The sequence below is a fragment of the Salminus brasiliensis genome, chromosome 10, assembly GCF_030463535.1.
Source record: "Salminus brasiliensis chromosome 10, fSalBra1.hap2, whole genome shotgun sequence".
Lineage (NCBI taxonomy): Eukaryota > Metazoa > Chordata > Actinopteri > Characiformes > Bryconidae > Salminus > Salminus brasiliensis.
In genome coordinates, this window is record NC_132887.1 from 30,013,276 (window position 1) to 30,041,009 (window position 27,734).

The 27,734-nt window shown below is 41.3% G+C and overlaps 2 protein-coding genes across 3 annotated transcripts in view; one reads left to right on the forward strand and one right to left on the reverse strand.

Annotated features, from left to right (window-relative positions):
• Positions 1–27,734, forward strand: part of dnajc17 (DnaJ (Hsp40) homolog, subfamily C, member 17) — a 66,685-nt gene that overhangs the window by 26,846 nt on the left and 12,105 nt on the right. For both annotated transcript variants that reach the window (XM_072689764.1, XM_072689763.1), the window contains 3 exons: positions 3,931–4,008; positions 10,882–10,962; positions 14,006–14,137. In XM_072689764.1, the coding sequence (XP_072545865.1) occupies positions 3,931–4,008; positions 10,882–10,962; positions 14,006–14,137 (291 nt within the window). The remainder of the gene's footprint in view (positions 1–3,930; positions 4,009–10,881; positions 10,963–14,005; positions 14,138–27,734) is intronic.
• Positions 23,496–27,634, reverse strand: LOC140564369 (cdc42 effector protein 2). Its single transcript, XM_072689765.1, has 4 exons — positions 27,499–27,634; positions 27,006–27,111; positions 25,348–25,725; positions 23,496–25,060 (listed from the first exon to the last, which is right to left on the reverse strand). Exons 3-4 carry the CDS (start codon positions 25,640–25,642, stop codon positions 24,756–24,758), a joined length of 600 nt encoding a protein of 199 aa, XP_072545866.1. The 5' UTR covers positions 25,643–25,725; positions 27,006–27,111; positions 27,499–27,634; the 3' UTR covers positions 23,496–24,755.

The window sequence follows — 27,734 nt, forward strand, 5'->3', positions numbered from 1 at the left end:
TTTCCTCCAAATGAAGCTCAGTCCCACGTCCATTGCTTTGTCTGTTACGGCCCGGTTGTCAGGAGAGCCGTAACCACGTGAAAAGGGAGCGCTGGTCTGTTTCTTTTGGAAACCTTTCAGTATTTCTTATTAGGAGCAACATTAGCTAATGTCTTTATGTATTTAATGGCATTAATGCATTCCCTGCCTGTCCAAAGTCTATCCCCTAACGAGTTGGTGACGTTTGTGTGCGCGCTCAGCGAAAATAAACACCAGACTCAAATTTTGAGGGAGCTCTGGGTCAACTGCGATTTAATTACGTGCAGTTCGTGGCAAATGTTATTTCTAGTTATTTTCCCAGGAGCATCCTTGCCTGAAGGTTAGAGAGGGCCTTTTTTTATATATAGGCTTAATGTTTTAGATCAGTATATTGCAGCTAGACTTGTTTCCCTTTGTGGAGTCAGCCAATCAACCTTTTCTTAGAACAAATCACTGCCATTATTTTACTAGACCAGCCTATTAATTGAACGGAAGTGCCTTGAGTAAGAGCATTTATTTCTCTGTTCTGTTTGAGGCCATATTGCTTGTGTTTTATTCGATTCACATGTACTCTCCAACGTAAATGGTGTTCTGTTCTGGTGAGTTGCGGGCGAGTCTGATGAAAACCATCATTTACAATGACTTAGAAAAATGAGCTCCAAAACCTCAAGCCTAACCATCTCGCGTGAGGTTCTATTATTTTTCGTGAGAGGGCGTTTGCTTTTGTTCTGGAGGGGTGAAAAAAAAGGTTTGCTCCTATTTGTAGCTATAGGGTTGTACTGACAAAAGTGCCAAAAAATTCCAAGACATCCCAGAAATGCTCAGAATTTTGTTTAGGCTAGAAGCATGCAGCCCTGGCTCTGCCTGCTAGATTTTTCTCAAATTTCGGGCGTCATCCAAACTTTCTGACTCCTAGTAAGATTAATAGGGGAAAAGGTTATTGTCAGGTTAGGTAGCTGCGTAGTGGTTGATCATTTATCAGAGGCTGATCATTTATCTATTTATCTATTTATTTATTTAAGTTTTACACTATTTTTATACTTTTTATACATTTTTATACTTATACTCAAATTTTTTTTATTGGTTTTACACTTTTTTTTTTTACAACCATATGAACATGTAGATCCACTGTTAAACCATCTGTGCACAATATATTTATGTTCATCAATTATTCAGTAATATTTGAAGCTATTCCAGATGACCAAGGATAAACTATAGGGTAAGACTCTACATGTCCAAAAGTTTGTAGACACTTAATCATCTAGTGTTTCTTCTGAAATCAAGGGTATTAATAAGAAAGTCTCTGCTCCTCTGAAAAGAATTTACACTACATGTTGGCACATTGCAGGGAGGATTAGTTTGCGTTTAGACACAAAGCCTTAGTGAAGTCAGGTACTGGTGTTAGATGATTAGCTCTGGGTTCATTCTATTAGAATGGCCAGCATAAAGTCAGTGACCAGGTAACGTAGCCTAGCCTGCACACAATTATTCCTTAACTGTAGGTGTATAAGTGTAGATGTAGGGCCAAAATTCTTAGAAATGACATCGTAAAACCAGCAGCATCATGACTGGACTTAATGCATAATACATTATACTCCATAAAATGTGTTATTGGGGTTTTATTGAGCATTTATGGCAATTTTGGCATTTGTCCCAGCATCTGTGTTCTTACTGGCCTGTCCCGTCTGCACAAGAACAAATGGGGATCAATTTCGGTGCACAGCTCTACTGCATAACTCCAGCAGTATCCCTTCATTCTCAGCTTATTCTCTGAAATGAAAACAGCAGTGAACGTTCTGATTAGTAGAAAGCTTTGAGGCTTTTCACACAGTAAGCGACAAATCACTCCCGGCTGCACCTCTGCACCTATATGAACGGTCAGAACGCAGCACAGACTTTACATTTAAGGCATTTATTAGGCGCTTCTCTCCAGAGCAACTTACAAAAGTGCTTTACTGTTTACTCAGAAAATACCCTTAGCTAGTTTGTATCAGCTGGGATCCAAAAATACCTCTAAGCTTAGATACTACTAAACACAAAAGTCAATATGGAGACCATAATACTCTACACTACACACACACTTCGCCCAAGTACTCTCGGAAGAGAGTCTGCCGTTTAGACCAGGACAGACAAAAAGCCTGGATGCTTGTCTCCTGCGGATCTTAAAGGATGGCGGGTCAAGCCAATCTGTACTTGAAGCTCGAAGGGCTCTTGGTACTGATCGGCTTTTGACCATTGCCATCAAGTACGGAGGGGCTGGTCAATTCTTGGCTTCACAGACCAGTGTAAGGGGTTTGAATCTGATGTGGGAATCAGCTGCAGGAAGCCAGTGAAGAGAATGCAGCAGTTACATGGCTGAACTTGAACGTTGTATTGGTTGTGGCCATGGTGACTGCTACAGTTGCTAGTGTTGCCAATGTGGTGTGACAGCTAGTGGTGCCAATGGCTGACACAGTGCAATACTGTGCAGTCATATGACTACAAAAGTTGAAAGCCTTTTAACTTGGAGGCGCCCTTTTCAGCCCACCACTCAGTAACAGGGCAGTTGTCCTGCAGTTACAGTCGTCGCTTACCACGTGCTAAGTATGTAAATATCTTGCAGTAGAGATGACATATCTGAATTGATGGGAATCGGTAATGGGCCAATATCAGCAGATATCAGAAGGAAAACTGGTAAATCCAATCCTGTAACAAATACAACCTGCACTCACACTATGATTTCATGTTAGGCTTACTTTTGAATGGTCAATTTAAGTGAAGTGTCTCAGGTAAAATAAAGCTTAGTGGTGTTTAAAGAAAAATATGCTATCAGTATTTGCGATACTCAATATTTCAATATCGATATTGGAGCAGCGTAGGGGCATTTAATTATTTGATTTATTTATTTGATTAGCAGTGTTTTCCCTTTTTCTCCCAATTTGGTAACTAGCACTAGCAATGCTCCCAACACTAGGAGGGTAGGGCCTTAACACACGTCTCCGCTGATAAATGCAAAGCCAGTCATCGCCTTTTGGGGAACTGCCGACGCGCTCTGAGGAAAGCACTGGTCCTGAGCTCAACTGCACCAGCTAACAGACCCCTGTGCTGGCCAACATCGCTTAAGAGTGATAACAGGAGCGGCTTGTCTATTATGTCTAGCAGTCCTGAGAGATGTACTACAAATGTAGACCTGTGAAGAACAGGGCTCGTTTCAGTTGATCAACAACAGCCGGTGATAAACTAGAACAGTCAAGATCTGCAACTTGAAGTTAATGATTGTGCATAAAACCCCAATGACTTGACCACTCCTCAGCCGTTCAGTTTTCCACAGTGACTTACTCAAGAGTCTATAAAGCACTTCTCCTGCTGCTCTCCACATTTCCTCCTACATTGCCTCTCCAAAAGTCTCATTGGCAGTGCTTTAACGTGTGTCTGTAAATCTGTCTGGTTACTGTTAGCGCTTCGTTAAAACGTCTGGTGGTTAGCAGGTGAGTCAGTGCTGTGAGCACAGCAGGCTTCTATGTTCATTTAATCAATTTCTCCCTTTCTGGCTCTTTCTCTCTCCTCTGCAAACTGAGAGTAGGGCTCCAGGGTTAGGGTTTATAGTGCGGGTTAGGGTCTAGTGAGCTCAGTCACTATAAAAAGTCACGTTGACCTCGGTGTGCTCATTCCACATTTATCTATGTGGCCCATCAGGAGGAGACCCTCATAGCCTGCTTCCAGCAAATGGGTTTATATACAGCTGCGTTAACCCCTTCACCCGCAGCTGTTATAAATAACCAGTTTAGGCTTGTCTTTATTTGTGTTGACCTCATTTGGGAAGTTAAAGGAAACAGTATGGGGCTTGGTGGAGTTTTTGTTTTGTCTCCAGCAATGTCATGTTGGTTTGCACAGTTTACTGTACATTTGCTGTATATTCCTTTTCTCTTTCAGCTGAAGTGGAAGTGTAAAAAAGACGATGACACGAATGGCGGCTATTCTGAGGACTTTCTTCAGCGGCTCCTACAGAAGGTGAAAGACAAAGCAGTTTAATCATCTCTGTGTCCAGACCAGTCAGAGTCAGTAAGCCTTAAAAAGCAAAGATAATCTGGATCTAAATTGTAATAGGACTGCCTCTGTCAGTTATGTCAGTAACCAGGTAATGCTATGGTAAATTGTTTGCTAACTTCTTAAATGAATATTGGAGCTCTGTAGTGTTTAATATCTTACTATTCAGTATGACTGACCCACCTGATTATTCGGCTCCTGGTTCCTTTACAACTAAACCAAAGTAAGTCCTAAAACAAATTTTAATGGGATTGCCACTGTCAGTTATTATTAACCACATAATCCTCTGACTACTTCATTATTAATGTTGTTAGATATTATGCTAGCAGTTACCAAGAGCTGTACAAGCTTGGTATGGTTCCAAATTAAAAGTGGTCAATCTTTACCTGAAATACATTTTAAGTCAGAAAACATATAATTGGATAAACAGTTTTTAATACAATATACAAACAGTTTGGGTTGCTGTATTACTACATTCAGACGTATTTGAATTGCAATTTGAATAACATGTAAAATAAATAATTTTTTTAATATACAGTGGGGAGAACAAGTATTTGATACACTGCTGATTTTTCAGGTTTTCCCACTTGCAAAGCATGTAGAAGACTGTAATTTTTATCATAGGTACTCTTCAACTGTGAGTGATGGAATCTAAAACAAAAATCCAGAAAAATACATTGTATGGTTTTTAAATAATTAATTTCCATTTTATTGGGGGAAATAAGTATTTGATCATCTATCAACCAGTAAGAATTTTGGCTCTCACAGACATGTTACTTCTTCTTTAAGAAGCCCTCCTGTTCTCCACTCATTACCTGTATTAACTGCACCTGTTTGAACTCGTTACCTGTATAAAAGACACCTGTCCACACACTCAATCAGTCAGACTCCAGCATCTCCACAATGCCCAAGACCAGAGAGCTTTGTAAGGACATCAGGGATAAAATTGTAGACCTGCACAAGGCTGGGATGGGCTACAGGACAAAAGGCAAGCAGCTTGGTGAGAAGGCAACAACTGTTGGTGCAATTATTAGAAAATGGAAGAAATGCAAAATAACGGATAATCTCCCTCGGTCTGGGGCGCCATGCAAGATCTCACCTCGTGGAGCATCAATGATCTTGAGGAAGGTGAGGAATGAGCCCAGAATTACACGGCAGGACCTGGTCAATGACCTGAATAGAGCTGGGACCACAGTCTCAAAGAAAACAATCAGTAACACTCTACGCCGTCAAGGATTAAAATCCTGCAGTGCACGCAAGGTGCCCTTCCTCAAGCCAACGCATGTCAAAGCCCGTCTGAAGTTTGCAAATGACCATCTGAATGATCCAGAGGAGGAATGGGAGAAGGTCATGTGGTCTGATGAGACAAAAATAGAACTTTTTGGTTTAAACTCCACTCGTCATGTTTGGAGGAAGAAGAATGATGAGTACAACCCCAAGAACACCATCCCAACCGTGAAGCATGGCGGTGGAAACATCATTCTTTGGGGATGCTTTTCTGCAAAGGGGACAGGACGACTGCACCGTATTGTGGGAAGGATGAATGGGGCCATGTATCGTGAGATTTTGGCCAACAACCTCCTTCCCTCAGTAAGAGCACTGAAGATGGGTCGTGGCTGGGTCTTCCAGCATGATAACGACCCAAAACACACAGCCAGGGCAACTAAAGAGTGGCTCCGTAGGAAACATCTTAAGGTCCTGGAGTGGCCTAGCCAGTCTCCAGACCTGAATCCAATAGAAAATCTTTGGAGGGAGCTTAAAGTCCGTGTGGCCCAGCGACAGCCACGAAACCTGAAGGCTCTGGAGGAGATCTGTATGGAGGAGTGGGCCAAAATCCCTGCTGCAGTGTGTGCAAACCTTGTCAAGAACTACAGGAAACGTCTCATCTCTGTAATTGCAAACAAAGGTTTCTGTACCAAATATGAAGTTTCTTTTTCTGGTGTATCAAATACTTATTTCCCACAATAAAATGGAAATTAATTATTTAAAAATCATACAATGTATTTTTCTGGATTTTTGTTTTAGATTCCATCACTCACAGTTGAAGAGTACCTATGATAAAAATTACAGTCTTCTACATGCTTTGCAAGTGGGAAAACCTGAAAAATCAGCAGTGTATCAAATACTTGTTCTCCCCACTGTATATATATATAATCTTTTTTTAAACCTATTTTCTTGACTGAGGCTAAAGAGTGTACACATGCTGCGATGCGTCTGTCAGCACACCCTTAAGTGACAGCTTGCTAGTGTATATATACAGTTAATGGAAGCAAATGTAAAGTTAATAGAAACTGTGATTAATTTGTTTTAATTTACCAACTCTCTAAACCGATTTATATTGTAAATCTCTCTGTAGCGACTTCTAAAACAACCTTTTTAAACTGTATAGTGTTTAATGTCTTATAGTCCAGTCTGACCGTTCAGCTCCCAGTTTTACAACTTAAAAGTAGCATGTTTCTCTCGCTGGTAGAACAGAGCATTTCCATGATGTTTTAGTTTAATTAAGTAAAGACGGTATGGGAGTAATATGGGAGTATATCTTCTCAAATGGACATGGATGGAATAACATATCTTTGTGGTTGCACAGCTCCAAACAAACCTGCTGCTCTGTGAGCCGTTTGTTGTTTGCTGCATCACGTTTACGGCGAGCCTCAAAGCTACCCCTTAAGCTAAAGTTTTCCTCTTCCAATGAACTTTTCGTTTCACCCTAAGTTATGCAGCAGTTACGTTCTGCTGTTGAATTGTGCAGCGTGCAACTGTGGCACTATTTAAGGTGGAATGGAGTGTAAGGAATAAGACATTTTTGCTCACAGGAATAATGTCACTAATGAATGTCTAGGGTAGTTCGCTTGCAGCAGCCGAGGATCATGTCTAGTAATGGCACCTAAAGGATCTAAAGTGGATATACTGATTAATCGTGACGACCCGAGACTCTTACATCTCACAAACCTGTGTTCACCCAATTAGCTAAACAACCAGTAGCCTGTCCAGGTCCAGGGCCTCTGTGGTACATTTTAAGAAGTGTGAGAAAGTGTCCTTGTGTGTGAACGAGCTGTTTTCTCCTCCTAATGAGCCCAGCCTTGTGTCCAGCGCCCCAGGTTTCAGGCCTGCATGACATCAGCCGTTTAAGCACTTTTTATCCATCCCCCCCTTCCACCCCCTCAACACAACCCCACCTCGTGCGAACGCCATTAAGTTTTGTAGCAGTGAAAAGTGCCGGGGGCAGTGCTGTGCCCAGTTAAAGTGCCGCACGCCACTCTCGCTAGCCGCCTTTGCTGGTATGTTTAACGCTGCCAGGGGAGTTGCTAGAAAATATGCTCTTCTCATGCAACTCAGAAACTCTGTACCACCCTGGTGCAGCACCTCATCGGCTCTAGGGCCCTTCTGGCAGAGATGCAGGATTGTTAGCGTAGCGGCAAGGATTCAAGCATGCACTGATGATGTCACGTCCAGTGCCGGATTCGGTTTGGGTCTCAGAAAGCAGAGTGGAAGCTCGGCTCCAAGATCTGTGGTGGGTTAACTTAATTTCGAAAGGGAATGAAGTAGGGGTGGCATTATGGTGATGTTTTATTGGTATTGCAGTACACTTTTCGGAGTCTATTGTGGGTATCATCATCTTCAAGATCACTGAACATCTGCGTATATCATCAAAGGGCCTGTGGCTACTTTATTAAGTGTCTTGAATATCTGTGTAGTCACACATTAACGGTGGATGCAATAAAGTGGATGCATTCGCTGTTGCAGATGGATTACAGAGTGACAGGTTACATAAATACACATGTATCAACTTTAGATTTGACTCTAAAGTTACAAAAGTGTAATTGTGCATGTTTAATAGGGAGAGGGTCATTATTTTATATGAATTTCTGCTGTTTAGATACACCTGTGTCATGAGTCATCTCATTGCCGTCATGCAAAAATCTTCAGGTGAAAGAAAAGGAAGTCATTGTAAAATAATTCTCCTCCTTTCGGTCATTGTGCATTCCTATTGGTCCACTCATCATGTAAATCTTACACAAGAACAAAAGAAAAAGTGCTTCAAAAAAGTGATTCAAATTATGCCAAAATAGAATATTATGCCAAATACAAATGATGCCAAAACAAAATAGAAATACAAAGTTTTTTCTATTTATATATAAATATACATACATACAAACACATATACAGGCTGTACCATCTGTAACAGAGTACATCACCAGTAGTTACATTATTACATGGATTGTTAATGTGTAAGTACTGCTATTATTCGCTTAATATAAAGTGCAACCAAGGGGTCATACCTTGCGTCCCTCTCCAAGCTTAAACAGTCCATGTGTTGAACCACAGCAACAAAACAGCCCATTTTAAATGAGTTTATTATCCTCTTACCCAGTACATGTACATATAGCCACCCATTCGGCCACCAGCACTTGAGCCTTGCACAATACAGGGCAGCCATTGAGAGAAGAGGCAGTTTATATATCAGTCTACTTACAGGTACAGTAACAAAACCAGAGTGCTAAAATGAAAACGGACCATTGGTTTTTGGTTCAGAAAATAAAAAGGCAAGAAAAATGTAAAATATGACACCTAAAAAAAAGACAGTTTGAGCTTGTGCACAACAGCCAGTGTACAGTACCTGTATAATTTACCAAATGTTGTTTTTCCCTACTGTTCCATGTTAAATAGATTCTACTGCATGTAAAGATCATTCAGATGTTTGTTTCAACAGTCAGTCCTCAAACATAAGTATTGTGATGTTGTGTTTATCTAACTGTTACCCTTACAATAAAGGAATGTGTCTTTTGGTTTGAGAAGGTGAAAGTCAGGTAATGCTGATGAAACAGGAACAGACTCCAAGTCTCCATTTGGAAAGAGCCTCTGTATATTTTGGACCTCCAGAGTCTAACCATGATCAACTCCACTTTCCCTCCCCAGCTCGCTCTCCCCAAAGAAAACCTTGGAAATGTTTAGATATATGAAATAGGGGTCCTTCGGGAGCCCTCTCCTTTGTCACTGTTGGCAAGGTTCTTGTCCTGAGTGTCCAATTGCGTTCTTGCTTTTCCCCTTTTCCCAGCCAGTGAACTTTTAATTCCCAGGGACTTCAGATTCTCAGAAACCATTTTTCCCCCTCAACTTGACATCCAGTCTTTTGTGTAATGGCTTAATAAGCCTTTCTCCATGGCAGGTGACATCTTGATACTGTCCTGCCCTGCTTGGTCTCTCTTTAATGACGCTGAGTGAACTGGGACAGTAGACAACCCGAACACTCCATCCAAACCAATCCTCCAAGTCTCTCTTTAATGACGCTGAGAGAACTGGGACAGTAGACAACCCGAACACTCCATCCAAACCAATCCTCAACTCTTATTCTGTGGGGGGTTAGAGGTCATTGAGTAAATCAAGCCAAACCTCCCATCACTCCCCAGTCTAAATCTTACTGGCAGGCCTTTGGAGCTGAGCCATGCTAATTTCAGCCCCTGTATCCCAGAAAAAAAGAAAAAGTCCTGACTTAGCTTTTTGTTCAGTTGGAGCAAAATGAACTGGAGAGGTCCAGAGCGCTGAGTGACCCAGAGTGCTGAGCAAAACCAAAATGTTCCAGACTGGACATAGATGGACTGCTTCTTGCAAAACTTTCACAGTTCATTATTTCTCATGATCTGAACACTCATGGAGAGATTAATGATGCACACACATAGAGATTAATGATGCTGTGGAACGTGTGTATGTAAGGTCTGATTGTGTTTTTAGCCAGAACCTGACATGAAGACCCATCTCCTTCAACTCCAGCTTAAACTTGGAGAAGATTTCGTTTTTATAATTGCCAAAAGATTCCTTTTTAATTTTACGCGTCATCTACTTCCGCACTCATTGTTCTTTTAAAGAAAATACATTAAAGAAAATTGGTGGAACAGCCGACATGTGTTTGCATGAATGGTTTCTAAAATGTGACCAGATCTTTATTTAAGATGAACGTCCACATTTTGCAAAATCAGACATTTTGTCTGCTTATACAGGGTTGTATTAGATCCCAGGAACACCCCAGTGGTCTTTAGCAAACTTTAAGACAGGCAGCAAAAGTTCCTGATAATCTCATGTGAGCATTCTTGTTCAGTGCTTCATAAACACATTTAACCCTCTTGAGTCGATTTTTGCATATGTTTTTAAATTTGCCTTTAAAGGCACTTGCACAAATGTTCAGAACCTTCTCATCTCTTTCTATAACAAGATACCATGTGATGTAGAGCTACACTGACCCTAAACTTGAAAAAATATTTTATTAATTCTTCATATTATTGTAAAAACATACCTTTAATCATGTGGACGAGTTGTTTTGGTGCTTGAAATGGGTTTACTAAAATCTTAGCTTCACAAAAGTAGTGGAAAGTATGAATTAAATAATATATTAATGGCAGGAGGCAGAAAGAGTATTGTCCATTGGTCGATTTGACTCGAATCCACAGACAGACTAGTAAATCTACCAATTACAGATGAGAGGCAGATGACGGACACACAAATCCACCAATCAGACACGGTGTGAGGCACATACAATCTTGTGCTAAGATGCAGTCGAAAGGGCAGGTTCAGCAAACCATATTTTGTGATATTGTGACATTGAGTTTGATGCTCCAGTTTGTTCATAGAATCTAGAGGGTCAATGCAGTCGATGTATGCCAATTCTTAGATATCACTTCACTAGTTTCTATGGTGTGCCTTTGCAGTGGTCCTTCTAGGATGTGTACTGCTAAGGTACATCTACTTATTTGTTATTACTATCTATTTTTATTCAACCTTTTATAACTTATTTGAGATTCTAATGGGATACTGTGTCTTGATTGCTTGTTTTCTGTTTTGCAGTACGGAGATGTGTTGAACATTGTTGTATCCAGTAAGAAGAAAGGGAGTGCTGTGGTAGAGTTTGCAACATTGCGAGCAGCGGTGAGTCTTCTCAGATTGACTAGAAGTTCCAGAACTGCTTGTATGGTGACCAATCTTCTGCGTTTAGGTACTTTTGCCTCTACTGTCACTAAGGACACAAATTGTATAGTTTCATTTCCAAACCCTTTACAGCATGTTTTATGTGTACAGCATCCTTCACAATCGCAACATTGCTTTACAAAAGCAGTGCATCTATTGCAATATAGAGAGAAGAGGAAGCAAAAACAAACAAAAAAAAAACTATTAGGGAGAAAGAGCACTAGGTCTTCAATTCCATAGTTCAGAGGCTGCAGCTCTGATGGACCTGCCACTCATTGAGGAGAGTCTAGTAAGGGGAACTGTGAGGAGACTGCTGATTTGAGACATCCATGAACCAAACCATGAAGGTGTTGAAATAAGGTGAGAAATATATTTATACGCAATAAGTAATGTTGCAGGTAACTGGTGCAGCTAAGAATGGGCATGATTTGGGTATTCATAGGAAAATTTGCAGTGTGAGAGATATGGGAGAATATAAAAGCCTGAAGCAGTGTTTCAACATCACTAGGAAGTAGAAAGTAAAGAATAGATATGGTAAATATTGTGAAGATAATAAAAAATGCAGTTTAACTTTAACTTAATATTAACCTTAAAGGTGGGTGAGGAATCGAACAGTATGTCAATAGAGTATTTGGGCAATTCAGTTGTGAGTTTTTTGGGCCCTACGAACATTACCTCAGTTAGTTTAGTCAGTCAGATCCCTAATTGGTGGATGCTTGCTGCCAGAGCCTGGGGTGGAAAGTAAATTATGAAAAGGAGGGGACTTGGAGCGGATCCCTGGGGGACGCCTTGTGTAACGTGGACCTTACCAATAGCGACAAATGACACCACATTTGTGTAGTAGGAACCAATCTAAGGTTGTTCCTGAAATGACTATGGAAGAGAAATGCACCTTCATGTGTTAAGATCAAGAATGAGAAGAGTGCCTTGTATTGCCTTTCCAACAAAATGTGGACTGGATTGTTCTGTAATTTGACAGTCTTATAACCTTATATAACCTTATAACCTTGTCGAACAGCTCCATTTACTTTTATATCGAAAAACTGCATTTCTGTGCCTTATACAGATCTTTAGTAACATGACTATATAGTTGCATGATGGTTAATATAGCATAATACTGGGTAATACTGCTGCTCTCCAGACATCAGACTGGAATTTCTTTCCCCAGCCAGCAAGCACATCACACTATCCAATGCAAGTGCTTGGAAAAGAATCCCAGTGTTTCATTCACCTTCCTCTGCAACAGGATAAAATACTCTTTGGTCAGAACGTCTGATGTATGCTGTAAATTTAGCTAAGCAGTCATTAGAATTGGACACGAGATATTGAATAGAGCCCTTAAGTTTCTCATTGCCAGGTCAGTTTTCGACTCGGTTTGTGTTCACACTTAACCTCTTCCAGTTAAATTAACAGTAAAAAAAATAAAAAAAGAAAGTTAAAGTTGTTACAACCCTGTCTAGGGTCAGGACAGAACAGAAAATAGAGTGGACACTCTCTCCTTCCAATACCCACTGCCAGAGCGAAAACAGTATGAATTTATTGTTCATCAGTGGAAGAACTGTTGCTTCAGAGGTGAGCATAAGCCAAAAGAAAAAAAATAAACTAAACCTGAAGAAAAACAAACTGTGAGACTTCCCGTAAAACTCCCTAAAACACAGAAGAAAAGTTAAAGAGAGACAAAAAGGCAAGATAAAGGGTATCAGAAGTGTGGCATGCCAGGTTGGTCTGAACAGGATGTTTTTCAGGTCCATAGAAGTGGGCAGAGCCCTACACGTCTCCCTCCTTGGTCATGCTTCCTCCCCTTTGTTTTTTGATGCCAGCCGTGGCCTAAACATCAGAGAAGTGGTCTTGGGACAGGAAGGTCTCAGGTTTGATCCCCTGGACCAGCAGGAAGTGGGGGAGTGACGGAACAGTGCTTCCATCTCCCTTAACATTCATGGCTGAGGTGTTCTTGAGCAATTTGTGTGTTCACTGCCATATAGTCAATGGAGTGTTTGAATAATAAATGTAGAAAAAAGATGATCTTAATCTGAACCATCGAATGGCAAGCACTCCCCTAGTGGCCGTCCACAGGACTGCATCCTACAATACGCAATAAAAAAAAAAAACAACCACCACACAACAATTTGTGTGTGAAAGTAGCTTAAGTGAAATAAGTAACAGAAATTGAAAATGACCAGCTGCCCAGAAAAGTTACGTCAACCCCACTTCCCGGCAATGTTATCTTCATTCTGCAATATCACGCTGTTCCAGAACATCTTCCCACGCAGTGTGTTACTAGAGCATTGTTTCTCAGTGATGTTTGCCAACGGCTTCATTAGCATTAACTGCAATCCCAGGATTTCTTTCAAACGAAGGATCACACAATACACGGGTGTGGCTAAAGGTAGTATTTAAAGTATTATAGACTTTGAATGCATCGTTCCTGAAACCGCTTGGGTGCTTTGATGGAACAGTGACTAGTGTTTCTAATGGAGACCAGAGCTGTATTTATTTATTGCTGGGATCTGTCTGACTGTCTGCATCCTGGACTTTGGCATGCTGGGATTCAGACTATTGTAGGCTGGTCCTGCTTGTGTGGTTACCTCCCCAGAGAACATGGCCACCACGCCATAAGCACTGGTGGAAGAGACGGTGTCTGGCACTCGCTGGTCCCTGGGCAGGCTGGTTCAGCACACACACTCCGTTACACCGCACGCAAACATTCGGTCAGCGTGGCATTAGTTTGACAGTGATGACAATAGAATTTACAGTCCATGCTTTTTTTTCTTTTGGCTTTATTAAAAGCTTGTTTTCTCCCTGTTTCTTCAATTTTGCGAAGTAGCTTTGACAGATACTGCAGCTGGTGGTGAGAACTTGAGAAATTCCTACCCAAAAAGAGCAAGGTTGCCTTTTTGACAAATGGTATATAATAATACGGTATGATGGAGGCAAGTTGGAGGACATTTTTAAGACTCGTATTAGGATTGTATGACCTAATCTATGATTTTGTACATCCGTTCAGGAGCTGGCATGCAAAAACGAGAGTGGCCTGACAGGAAACCCTTTAAAAATTGCCTGGCTGGAGGGACAACCTGAAGCTGTGGCTACATCAGGACCCACTCACACGACGTCTGGGACGCTCACTCCTTCACAGGTACGGTGACCGCACACAGCCAAGCTCTTGGATCCAGCATACTTCAACAATAAGCATTCTAGTGCTGGATTAAAACAGAGTTTTAGAACATTGTGAATAGGCAGAACACTGTAGAACAACGTGAACGAGATGTAACATATTTTACATTATAGGATAGTGTTAGATGGCGGAGAACATTCTGCAACAGTGTGAAAAGAAAGGAAAGAACATTTCTAGAACCACATGAATGAGGAGAACATTGTATAGTAGTGCGAATGCAAAAGGGATCATTCTACAGCAGTGTAAACGAGAGGATCATGCTGGAGAGGTCGTTCTAGAACTCCATGATTGCAGAAAATGTTCTGGAACAGTGTGAATGAGGGAGAGACCATCCTAGAAGCTGTGTGAATGGGAGGACAACATTCTAGATTCTAAAATGGTGTAAATGGGGAGACATTTTTTGAACTGCATGACTGGGGAGAACATTATAAGGGAAAATTGTGTGTGTGTGTGTGTGTGTGTGTGTGTGTGTGTGTATGTATATATATATATATATATATATATAATGCTTAGTTATATTATTTGTTTATTTATTTATTTATTTTCCATATAATTTTCTCCCCAGTCATGCAGTTCTAAAAATGTCCTCTCTATATACAGTTATAGATGTGAAGAAGGGATGATTCTAGAGCAGTGTAAACAAGAGGATCATATTATAGATTCTAACATTTTGAATGGATGAGGAACATTCTGGAAGTGCAGTGCAAATCGGGGAGAACCTTCAGTAACCGCGCGAATGAGAAGAAACCGTTTAGATTCCAGAACAGTATAAATGGAGAGGTTGTTCTAGAACTCAATGAGTATAGAAAAGTGTCAATGAGGGAGAGGCCATTCTAGATAAGTGCAAAACAAATTCTAGACCATTCGTGAATCGGGGAGAACATTACATAACAGCGTGAATGGGATGACCATTCTAGATTCTAGAACAGTGTGAATGGAGTGGACATTCCAGAACTAAATGAATAAGAAGAACATTATGAAATGGTGTGAATGTGGGAGAGTTAATTAGATGAGACCGTTCTAGATTCTAGAGCAGTGTTATTAGGGAGAATATTTTCAAATATGCTAATAGGGGAACATTTTGGAACAGTGTGAGAATATTCAATATTCTAGAACCGTGTGAATGGAGAAGAAACGTCTAGAACTGCTTGATTGAGGAGAACATTCTAGAACATTAGGGAATGCGGAAGAGGCTATTCTAGAAACAGTGTGAATGAGAGGACAACAATTTAGATTCTAGAATATTGTCAATAGAGAGAACATCTAGAACAGTGAAACAGGAGTAACACTCTAGATTCTAGGACAGTGTGAAGGTAGAAGAGAATTCTAGAACTGTGAGAATAAATGTGAGAATAATGTTCTAGGTTCTGAAACCGTGTTACTACAGCATGGAAATCTAGATTCTAGAACAGTCTGAATAGAAAGGGCCTGAGTGGGAAGAACGTTCTAGAACAGTGTGAAAGAGGGGAAAACAGACTGGACCCTAGAACAGTGTGAAGGTGAGAATAATGTTCTAGATTCTGAAACCATGTTACTACAGCGTGGACATATAGATTTTAGAACTGTCTGAATAGAGAGGGCATGAGTGTGATCAGACTAGACCCAATGCCAGTGTGAATGAGGGAAAGACACATTCCAGAACCGTATAAAGGAGGCGGATAACGTTGAAAATGCTAGAACAGTGTAAATAGAGGAGAACTTTATAGAACAGCTGGAATTAGCATCGACTCACAACAGTTGCACATGGGTGAGCTGTTGACTTTATGGAGATGTCCTGCCTGTTGTTGTCTCCATATGTTCTCTCTAATCATCTCTTCCTCTGTCCAAATTAAGTTTGACACTTAAAGTTTCTAAAGAACCCCAAATGAATATCCTGTGCATTTGACCTTCAGTCCAAATAACAAGTTCTCAGTACGGTTCCTCCCTGAAGAGAAATATGTAAAGCTTTGACGTTTTATTTTCGCATCGGCGGGCAAATGCCTGTGCCACGCTCGTGCGCTGGTTGTGGGGCTCCTGAACAATGTGTTTAGGGAAAGAGGGCTTGGGTTTGTTTGGTTTGGAAGGCACTCGGAGTGCACTTCTAACAGCTTTCGCGGACCCCCAGCCCGTCCCTCATTAAGGCTGACCCAGCAGACGCGGGCGGAACGTGAGAGGGAGAGACTAGTGGCGTGCGTAATGGGCGACTGGCACGAGAGGCTGCCTCACACCGACCCCCCCTGAGGCGAGAGTTAAACCTAAACACTCCCCCTGCACACACACACACACACGTCCTGGCCTACTGCCTCGGCTGGTTTGTGCTTAGCAGGTCTGCAAGAACTGTGCACTAACTAAGATGGAAGATTCCTCTAACGAAGTTAAAGTTCCGTTGTCTTTATATTTTGTGATCCTCAAAGTCCTGAGCAAGACGTATTTAATGTACACAGTAGTGCCCTCATCATAAATAATAGTTGCTCAGCTGAGACGTGTTAGGTGAGAGCTTCTTTAGTTTTGTGCTGGAGCTCCAAGGCAAACATACCTAATAATTAAAGCAGCATTATGTGAGAATTGGTGTTTCTTGCTCCTGGGCTCCCCCTACAGTCGAGCAGTGTAATTCACCTCAAGAATGCTTACATGCATTTCTGGACTTTATCATCACACACATGCCTCAGACATCAGAGACCATACTCTCCATACATCCTATCAGAGTCTGGGTATTTTAATCATCATTTTTTTGTTTCTCCAATCACCACAACGATTGTGAACATTACATACTCACGCCCATATCGTGCTGCCTTGCTCGGCAATGTAGAAGCTTTAGGCCGAGAGCTTTATAGTCTTCATGCCTGTTGCATGAGGTTGGATGACCTGTATTAAGAGATTTGAAGCATTTATGAAGTTATAAAGTCAAGGTCTGTCTGAGCTTCCCCCTTGGAGGTGTTGATGAACTGGCTATCTCATTTCAGCATGTTGTAATGCCACGATCCAAGGCTTTCCTTGTAGAGAGAAGAAGATGGAGAGCATGTAGAGGTTGTTTTCCAAGCCCTGGGATTTGCTGGAATACTGTTCATTAATGTTATTATGGCAACCGTTTTCCCCTGTCAGTATTGAATGCAGATTGCTTCATTGTTCGCTGGGTTCCATGAGGCTAGGGAAATGGAAATATCATCATATTGCAGCCTTTTTTACATTAGCCCACAGGGAAGGAGCCTCATACTGAGGCCCATGCCAGAGATTGGAGACAGGGGGTGGAGCAGTTCCTTGGGAGGTTACAAATGCTGTCCAGCAACTGGGCCAAGGTCACCCTTGACAGCACTGGAGGTCCGCTGGAGCTGCTGCATATCCTGTAATGCCAGTGTTCCCTTGCAAAGGTGTTAAAAATATTCACATTCATTACTCAGGTAGAAGTGTAGATACTAGGGTTTAAAAAGACTTATTTAGAAGTTGAAGTATCAACTTAAGCTTTTTACTCAAGTAAAAGTGTAAAAGTACTGGTTTCAAAACTACTACAAAACAAAAGTAATGTAAGGAAAACAAATGCTAAAAGCTTAGGCCGTACACAGGGGTCTATAGTGCACTACCCCACCTTTCTAAAAGCCTTAATGACTATAATGTTCTATTAAAATGTTCATGTTGAAAAATGTTGGGTTGCACTAGGCTGCCTGTCTCAGCTGCAGATCTGACCACTGAAAATGAAGCATTTTAGTAATATCAGATCTATTAAAGGAGCATCTATGTGAACTACTGAGCATTAACCTGTGTTTTATGGAGGGAAAATATGATGAGTAGTTGCCTATAAGTGTTGTAATGGTGCAAAAAGTCAAACTTCAGAGGCAGGTGATCAATAAGCTTTATTGGAATGTAAATGTGGGGCTTAGTTGGGACAATTCACTCGAGTTCTCTTGAGTCTCTGCCACAGGCGTCTGCATACTCTACATACGTCTGCTATCTCCTTGCTGGAGTGTGATGTGACATGCAGGTGCGATGGGTCGCTTACAAACCAATAGGATGTCAGAATAGTATATGTTTATACTTCTCATCCAACCACAATCAAATTCACACTTGCTGGATGGAGCGATTTATCTGGATAGGGTTTATTTATTTATTTATTTTTGAATGATGACGAGCCGGAAAAAAAAACAAAGTAGAAAGTACAGATAATTGTGTGAAAATGTAAGGAGTAGAAGTAAAAAGTCGCCTGAAAAAGAATTACTCCAGTGAAGTATAGATAACCAAAATTTCTACTTAAGTAAGGTAACGAGGTGTTTGTACTTCACTACTTGACACCCCTATTCCCTTGCTTCCTTATGCCAGCCCTGATTGCAGAGGAGTGATGCGGTACCCCCCCCCCCCTTTCTGAATACTGAAAACACTTTTCAACCTTGTCCAGTTTCTTTTCTACCATCTGATTACTTGCCTGATATTGAGCTGTGATGTTCCCCTTCTATACCTACTTCTCAATGTTCTGCTAAAGCATGTGCTCCAGCTTGGTGCAATTCTTTTTCTGCTCACAGGGTTGCCTTTTCACCTTCCACGAACATGCATTATTAACAAGCTCTTCCATTTGTCTGGACCTCTGGACCTCTGGACTGTACTGTCCACACAGAAGCTGATCCTTGTAGCATTGCTCCATACTCACTGGATCCTCATCTAATCACAGCTATAGTGGACCTATGATGTGTAGGCAGTATTTTTAATTATTTTGCTCCAGTCAACTTCGATTTAAGCCTCTAAAATCCCACTGTCTGTCATCTGCATCTGCTGAAACTAAGATTTACTTTGGCTCCCTCTCTCGAGTTGTCTATATTGCAAAAGCAGTGATAGAATTAATGGCCTGCTCCCAAACCACTGGTCACGTAATAAATCCTCATAATTTGGAGGGGATTTAGTTTCACCTTCTCGCTTTTCTGAATGTGTTGCAGCTGCATCATAAATTCTCGTGAATTAATGGTTTTTGAAATGAGGAGGGCCAGGACTCTTTTTTTTGGTTTTTATCATGGTAGTTTCAGAATGAACTCGCAGTGAGATATGTGTGCTTTAGCGACAGGGAAAAAGATCCATTATCTTTTAAAGTGTCTAGAATTACAAGTCTTGATGAAGTGTTGGCTTGTACTTGGACTGGAAAGTGACTGTATCTTGCTTTCTCTTAATACCCAACAGAGACTCCTTTACTTATAGTAGCTCCTTCTTTTTACACACTCCCAGCATCTGCAGTATTGCATTTGGAATTATGACTTTCCTGATCCATTTTTTTTTGTTTCTGCCTAGATTTTATATTATGTTTATATTGGTCAATTTCACTGATCTCCTGCTGTTTGGTGATTTGACTACCAGTAATTGTTAAATGCTGCTGGGAAATCACTTCATTTCTGAGATAAAATGCACAGTCAGGCCTGGCATTGTTGTGAAATGACAATTTTATAGTGTTATACACTGTGGTTCATTCTCAAATGGTTCCCTATTCCCTATATAGTGCACTACGTATATAGTTCAATCCTGAAACTGCCCTCAAAGTTTTAAAATGTTGAATATGAAGTCCCGTAACCTGTGGCTGACTAGAAATTGCTTCTTTTTTAAAGACATATAGTGACCTAGTACACTACATAGGGAGTTAGGTGGCATTTGAGGCACCCTTGCTCTCAAGGGTGGTACCTGGTTTTAACCCAGACGCAGTGAGCGGCATTGCCATCAATGAAGCAGAACCTTTCCATTGCTAGCAACTCTAGAGCATGGCAGAGGTGGGTGTTCTGCAGAGGTTTATCCCTATGGCACTGGTGGTGAAACACATTTTTACACACTCATATTTGAAAATCGGAAAGGTGGCTTGTTCAAACACTGAAACACAGTCACTGCAGACACACAACTAGTTAAAAAATATAGTGTAAGCCGGTTTACACTGCAGTTAGCTTCCGAAAACATGCCCACGTGCTACTGCGGGTTACGTCCGCTCTTGGCACCTCTACTACAGTGGTGTAAATGGCATGCAAAACCGAAACGAAGCAGTGACAAGTGGATCAGTCTTAACATAGCCGATAACTGATCCATCAAAATGTGCCTGGATCGGCAGTGATCCAGATATTCTCTATTTAGAATAATTAATGACTGCTTAATATGAAGTGACTCCCTTAGGACTCTGTGCTAAAACATGCTGAGTAGGAAGGAACATTCCAGCTGGAGTCATTAGGAATTTCAGCGCTTTGTAAAGGTAAAAAGTTCTAACTTGGAACATTTCGAAACTTTTCTGTTTTTCCTCCCTGTCAAACGCATCATGGCTCCCGCCAGACACAACATGAACCAGATGTATCTGCTATTTTGAGAGTTTTCCTTTTTCAGCCATATCTATAGGCCTCAAGTACATTCTTGCCTCAAAATAAATGCGTGCCGTGTCTGGCTTGGGCCCTGTTATGGTGTTGGCAGGAACAGTTTGCTCTGCTTTCCCTCGACGGCCATCTAAAACGAATCAGGCTTCTTGGAAAGGCCTGACCACTGTGGAGGGACTTATGTAGCAGATTGGACAATTGGCATTGACGTTTAATCAGTTAATGTTGCATTGTGGTTTATAGTGGGGAATTTCCTTGCAGTATGTTTCCTCGCGTGTTATTCGTTCATGTCTGCGTAGCGATAACAGTTATATTTTTTTACTACTGGGGTCAAATGGATTGCAGTTTGAAGCCCGGAATGGTGCAAATATCTGAGAGAGATTCTGTGAGTTAGTGTATAGCTGTGAGTTAGTGTATCTGAAATGGGCTTTGACGCAGCCCAGTACTCCCTAAGTGGTATCAGATTCAGAAGAGGTCATTTGCACAGGGGGAAAAAATATATGAAATAATGTTGCATGTTTTCAGTAGCGTTGCTTTTACTGCCAGCCACAATTATAAGTATGAAAGGAATGCCTCAGATGTCAAAACAATATTTTGGAGAAAGTTATGTGAATTTAATGAGAAGAAATGTATATATTTTTCATGATAGTGTGGGATTGCAGGTTTCTGGTATTCAGGCTGATAGAAGAGTGGAATTATGGAGAGAAAGTGCAACCAGATGTGGCCGGGGTACCTCACAGATTAGAACGTCTGGCTTGTTGCACAGCGCCAAGATAATTTGTCTTCCAATTACTGTCCCTTTCTTCTCACATCAGCTGTGTGAGGTTTGGGCTCTTGGTCTTCACATGAGTCCACAATCAGAAATCTTTTTTTTTTTTTTCCTGACCACTATGGTGTCATGATCATGGTCCAAGGTCAGCCTTTGTTGTAGGACTGCATAGTTTTAGTGTTCGTATAGCCGTCCATTCTGCAGGTTGCACATTTTGAAAGCAGCGTTGTGATTCTCCTTTGGCAAAGGTGATGCCTGCGGCCTTTGTAATGTTTCTGAGATTTTAGGATGGGATTGAATTAAAGTGGTACCAGAGGTGAAATATGATTAGACGGATGACGTTAGCTGCTGGTGCAGCATCCGCTGATGTGATATTGTGCTGTAAAAGGGTCATAAAGATCATTGTCTTTCTGCCTTCAGCTCTTCTCTTTTATATCGGATGCTTTTATGGCTTATAGACTCTATTGTGAACCATGACGTCTTCAGAGTATCTGTGTTCATTTTTTTAGATAAGGAGCACTGGGCAAGTGCACTTGCGTGTACCTGTAGGTCTGTAGTCTCATCATTTGTATGGTGTATGGTTGTGACATTGGTTCACCAAAGCACCTCTTTTCCAAAGCACCAACGTTTCAGGTTGCGTCAGGTTGGTAGCAGTGAATTATAGATATTATCTATGATTTCAGTAGAAATGCTGCATTGGACATTAGTTTGAACATAATAGCATATGTATTATGCTTTTAAGTGTATTCAGTTAAATACTTTATATTTTAATGCTTGGTTAGTTTTAAAAGGAAAAAATCTGGTCTGTATCCATATTGGGGGAAACAACAGTTGTCTGATGCCACTTATTTTTTAAAGCAGCTCTCTGCCAGTACCAATACAATTCCAATACCATTGTACATCCCTAATGTATAGGAGTGTTGCATTGTTCTCTAAAGTTTTAGGGGAAAGGTCACTTTAGGAAGATATGGCACAGTTTGTTTCAGCATTAGCATTATTATCCAAAATTTATCTGTGCCTTCACCATTTTATATTGTTGAAAGATGTGGGGATAAACAGGGAATAGATCTTAGCTCTGGTAGCAGAAACTTTATCTTAAATTCAGTTCAGTAGAAAATAAGCTGAGGAACTTTCGTTTTGGATAGTTCTAAACTTGGATTAAGACCCTAACTTAACTTAATTTAAGATTACATGCTGCTTTGTAAAATATTCCCTGGGGGGGCTTCTTGTTTTGTACATGACATTTATGTACCAATTTTACCAAACCTTGAGTTTGTGGATCCCATTACATTACATTAGTATATAAAATGAAGTCATTTTGGCATGACCTACTGATTCAGTGTACTTCAGATTAGCTGTGGTAGAGCTGTTACTGCTGCTTAGATGTCAGCATCTTAAAGATGGCTTTGGATAGCAGTTCTAGGAAGACGTTCAGTGTATTGGTATTCCTTAGAGTAAAATGTTGTTCTGCTTTTGGCAACTCTTCACTAAATGGATACAAGAAATCTTTGGCATGTAGCTGCATTCCAAAAATCAGCTTGACTGTCTCAAACATATTGCTATTGAAATGTGTTGTAGCAGTTTTGGGCACATGGGGATATTCAACCCTTTAACCCTTATTTAAAGAAATACTTTGAGCTTCATATATTTAGAAGGTCGCACATAATTCACATTTAGATGTGGTGTTAACTTTTTATTCTTAACACCCCACCACTGCATAAAGGTAAACGTGTACAGTGCATCTACAGAAAAATGAGCACATAGCGCAACTTGGGCGGCTTCCTCTTGGTTCCTGATGGCCCCCCGCAGCGCTGCAGACCCTTAGTGGATCAGTGATGGCGTGGGGCCCTGTTTGTTCAGCAGGTAGTGTTTAAACTCCCATCATGAGGAGCGCTGCTAATGGACGGCCCCACAGTCCGACACAACATCCCGCATATGTGGAAGTATCACATTTCCCCACTTCACTGCACACACTGCTGTCAGGAGAATGGAGGTTTACAGCTATAAAAATAGCAGCGGTGCAGTAAAATTTGGACACGCAACCTGGCTCTGGTTCCGTGGACTCGTTATTGAAAGCAAAGCGTGCCATTGCGTAAGACAGTTGGAGCACCATTGGGGGCCCTCCCTGAATATTTGACTGCATTTGGAAAAGAAACTGCCAGCACTAATTGAGGGATAACTCCCATTTTACTTTTGTAATTCAGAATCCCAAAGCTGTTTTATATTAGCGTATTTTCTTAAATATCATAAAACATTTTGATGAATTAACTCCATTTATTTCATTGTTATAAAAGTGAAGTTTGTAACTCACAGTTTTCATAATTACATTGTTTTATAGAACATTTAAATCCCAGCCCAGACACTAAAGACCCCCCCCTTCTTTTTACTTTATAGTAAAGGTAATAACAACATAGCCAACCGGTTACATTAATGGTACAGTTAACTACCAGTAAATACAATGTCTTCTTTTGAGGTCCACATTTTAGTACTATGAAAAGCTAGTCTGTTTGCTAGTTGGTGTGGCGCAACAGATAATACCACTACCTGCTAGTGAGCTACTATGTGGGAGACTGGGGTTCGATTCCCAGTCTGGGTGACTATGCTGCGCTACACCAATAAGAGTTCTTGGGCAAGACTCCTAACACTTCATTGGCCCACCTCTGTAATACGAGTAACCTTGTAAGTCGCTCTGGAGAAGAGCGTCAGCTAAATGCTGTAAATGTAAATGAAGTTCCCGGCTGTCACAGTCAAAATGTCTAGGCCTTAACATTCCATATTTTACAACAGCATTCACTCCAACCTTCTCTGGAAACATTCTGGCAATTGATAATGCACTGTTGGCCTTATCTAATAGAAGTAATCAATTCTGCTGTATACTGTATAGATGGCTTATCACTATCAGAGGGTATAGATGTTAGTCCAAAATCAGCAAAAAATGAACACTGGAAGGGAAACGGCAATAGATCTAGCCTGAAATCTGTCATCCAGTCGACCAAACAAAAAAGAAAACCAAGAGTAGTGTCGGCTGAAAATGATGCATCTTGAGGAAAACTACCTGAAAAAATACCTGTTTTGCTTCCTCAATAATAATCACAGCTTACTTAGCTGCTTACTTATTAACCACGTTCTGGAACATGCTTTATTTGCAGAAGTATCTTGTCTGCTTCCTCTCTGCTCACTTTGCTAAATCCATATAAATCCATATTTGCAGAACACTTTATTAGAACTCACTGAAACCCAAATTTGGGTCTTTAATTTATCAATAAGCTACAATGTCGTCTTCAATTTCCAGGTAGAAGTTAAATATGCATTGCGCAACAAAGAGAAAGTGGAGTTCTGTTATTATCCAGGTGGGTGTCATCACCCTGGATGATGCCCAGTATCCACCATTCACCATTTCAGCAGGATTAGGGGAAAGAATGAAGGAAGCCCATGATGGTCCATTTATTAGTATTCCATTGAGTATTGTTAACGTCATTTCACTGGGAAGCTGTACGTCTCCAGAGTTTCTGCTCTACTGGTGAAGTTTGTCCATCACCTGCAGTACGTCGTCTAGTATAGAGGGTCCCAGGTCCAGTTTGAAGGAAAAACCTGTGTCGGCCTCGTCTGTCTGCGATTCTTCTGGCCCAGTTTGAGTCGAATCCCTCCCAGAGCTCAGGCTCCCTCGGCCAGGGCTCTGGCTGACGGAGGCTACTTCGGCATGGAGCTCATATTCTTCTTCATCAGCCTCCTCTGTGTCCAGAAGCGGCAGTGAACTGCATTTTTTACGTCTCTGAACCGAAGGGTGGTGTTGCAAGTCCCAGTCAGGGTCATCGTGGCCTAAGGATGAATGAAATGAAAAATACACATCATCACAATTCAAGACAAGACAACCATATTCACTATTTGTGTTGGACACTAAAGGCCCATCCTTGCAGTGAACACACGCAGTAACGAAGGGTAAAAGGCCTTGCTCAAGGGCCTAACAGTGCTTCTTGTTACTAAGCAATTCCTGTCAATTGGTGGTTGTTTTTTTTTAAAGGGTCCTAGAAGTACGGACGAGACCCATAATATTCTTAGTGAAGTCTAGCATGATTAATTAGTTAATTTATATTGCCCATTCGTACCATGGCCTGTCTCAGCTCCGTCCAGGTTGAGGCGGGGAGGCTTTGGAGGGGGTGCGCAGGCCAAAAAGAGGTTCTGCTCGCTCTGAGAACTCTGCCGGAGCAGGCCATGGCCCTGCTTCAGAAAGGAAAGGTCCCCGAAGCTGTCCCTGTGAGCGTCGGAGCCGATGTGAGCGAGGTGCCGGAAGTCTGCCAGCGGAAGGCTTATCATATTGACGGAAAGAACCTTCCGTTTTGAAGTTCTCCTTGGCCACCTTCCTGAGGGGGGCTTGCTTTCGAATGTTGTCCTCAGTGGCATTCTGACAAATGTAGTCCAAAATGTATAAATATATGAGACTGAGGAGCCTTTATTAGTGCTTGAGCATCGTGGGGAGCTTTGTTCTGAAAGAGATAAGGTAGAAGATCAGGAAAATCATGTTCATGAAGTGTAGCATCGACTCTGGAAAAGATTAAACCAAATGCTAGCCGTTTTTCTATCATGTATTCGTTTCTTTGCTATGTAAGTTTGTAGCAGATCATCAAATTCATTACAACAGTAGGGGAAAGTAGTCTGATAGTCCATGATAAGCACACACATGGCACTCCCTGTTTATGGCTCTTAACTGTAGCCTGTGATCTTTCATCTGACTCTGAATCAAGACTATAGTCATGCGCAGCAGAAAGAGCTCAGACTGACGCCTACAGCTCCAGTTGGAACAGCTGTGCAACAACTCTAAAGTGAAAAATGAGTTGTGATTGCAACATGTTGACTTGCCTGGCTTAATACGCTCACTTACAGTAAATGCTGTCAGAGTCTAATTATGAACTGAGCTCTGGGATCATGCAAACTGTGAGCATTACAAGGTGGGTGTTTGGAGTCCTCCCCATAAGTCTTTGACCTTGTTGGGTAGATTCTTAGATCATGCGGTGAGTTTGTGACTGTAAACAAACACCTAAAACACACCTTAAGGCTCTTGCAACATGTGTCCGTAATCCGAAATCCAGCCCCACACATCAGAATTTAAGGGACAAGCACCCAGTTTATCCTTCTCCTGCCACGCCAATGTGTTTTAATGTCTACTTAAAAAGTGAGCTTTCGTAAGTAATTTAGTGACAGAAATGAGCTTTGCAGTCTTTGGCCATTGGGCAGTTTTTATATTGCTGGCCTCCTGCAGGTCCGCGCACATTAGATCCGTTTTCGTGACTCAGAACACTTACTGTGCAAATGTGTACGGCACGAGAGAAAACATGTTTTGTTGGCCATAAAGGTTTTTATCGGCACTTTAGTAGCAGCGGGAGACGGGGGAGCGTGGACCTAACAGCATTCCTTTTCAACCATGTAAGAATAAAGGAGGGAGGGGAATGGACCGTTTTAAGGAAGCTTGAAGGAAGTGCTCATCTCCCAAGTCCAAATTAATGAGGGCCTGACCTGAACGAACTCTGTCAAGGCCTTTTTTTATGAAAATACACGTCCCAGACTTTCCTGTAAACGCTGATCAGGCAGTTTCGAGAAGGCTTTGCTGACCCGTTGCATGAATACAGACATTGAGAATTCTTAAGGAAAGATTATAGATAAGGAATACTCATTACTGACAATAGCTAAGAGAGAGCGATCACTATTAGGGTCAAGATCAGTGTTCATAAGAGATAAAATATGCTAACTAATGTAGCTGGATTCTTACCTTCAGCACGACAGGCCGTTTTCCTCCACACTTGTGATCAAGTTGAACCAGGCTGAAACCAGCAGGTACTTGAGGTGTTTTCGATTACATGACCGGGCTTGCTCGGCTGTAAAGCATGGGAAAACAGAAAGAGAATCCTTTGACTCTTACGGATATCCTGGCCCAGGAAGCGATATCAAAGCATCGGTGGAGCGTCTTTAGAAGGGAATTTTGTGGATGTGTTCTTGCAAAACTTCTGGTCTGTTATCTGGGATCTGATTTGGCCAACATTTGTGTACATTGGCATGTCAGTCAAGTGTGTTTGCTTTGTCTCTACAAGACCTTAGTAGCATCTTGGAACAATGACCGATATCCAGATGTACCCAAACAAGTAATATTAGCTATTCTTTTAATGTCGATGCCCTTGATGTCAAACCTAGCAGTGTAGCGTTCCAGGTTTACAGTAAAACAGAAGTTATTGACTGTATAAAAAAAAAAGTTTGAGTGTTCTTACCTTGATCTAAGAAATCGCTTCGAAAGGAGCTTTTTCCATGCACTTTATACACAGTACAGTGTCTCCAAGGTTCATAGTCCTCCCTGGATTTGAAGCGGTAAGGTCCAAAGTCAGGTGTGACGGTTGAATCAATTGTGTGACAGTTACTAAGGTGAGGTCTGAATAGAAGGTGTGTCTGCTGGAGCAGGTGGAGTGATTTCTTTTCTTTTTTTTTTTTTTTGGCTCCCTGCTTTTCC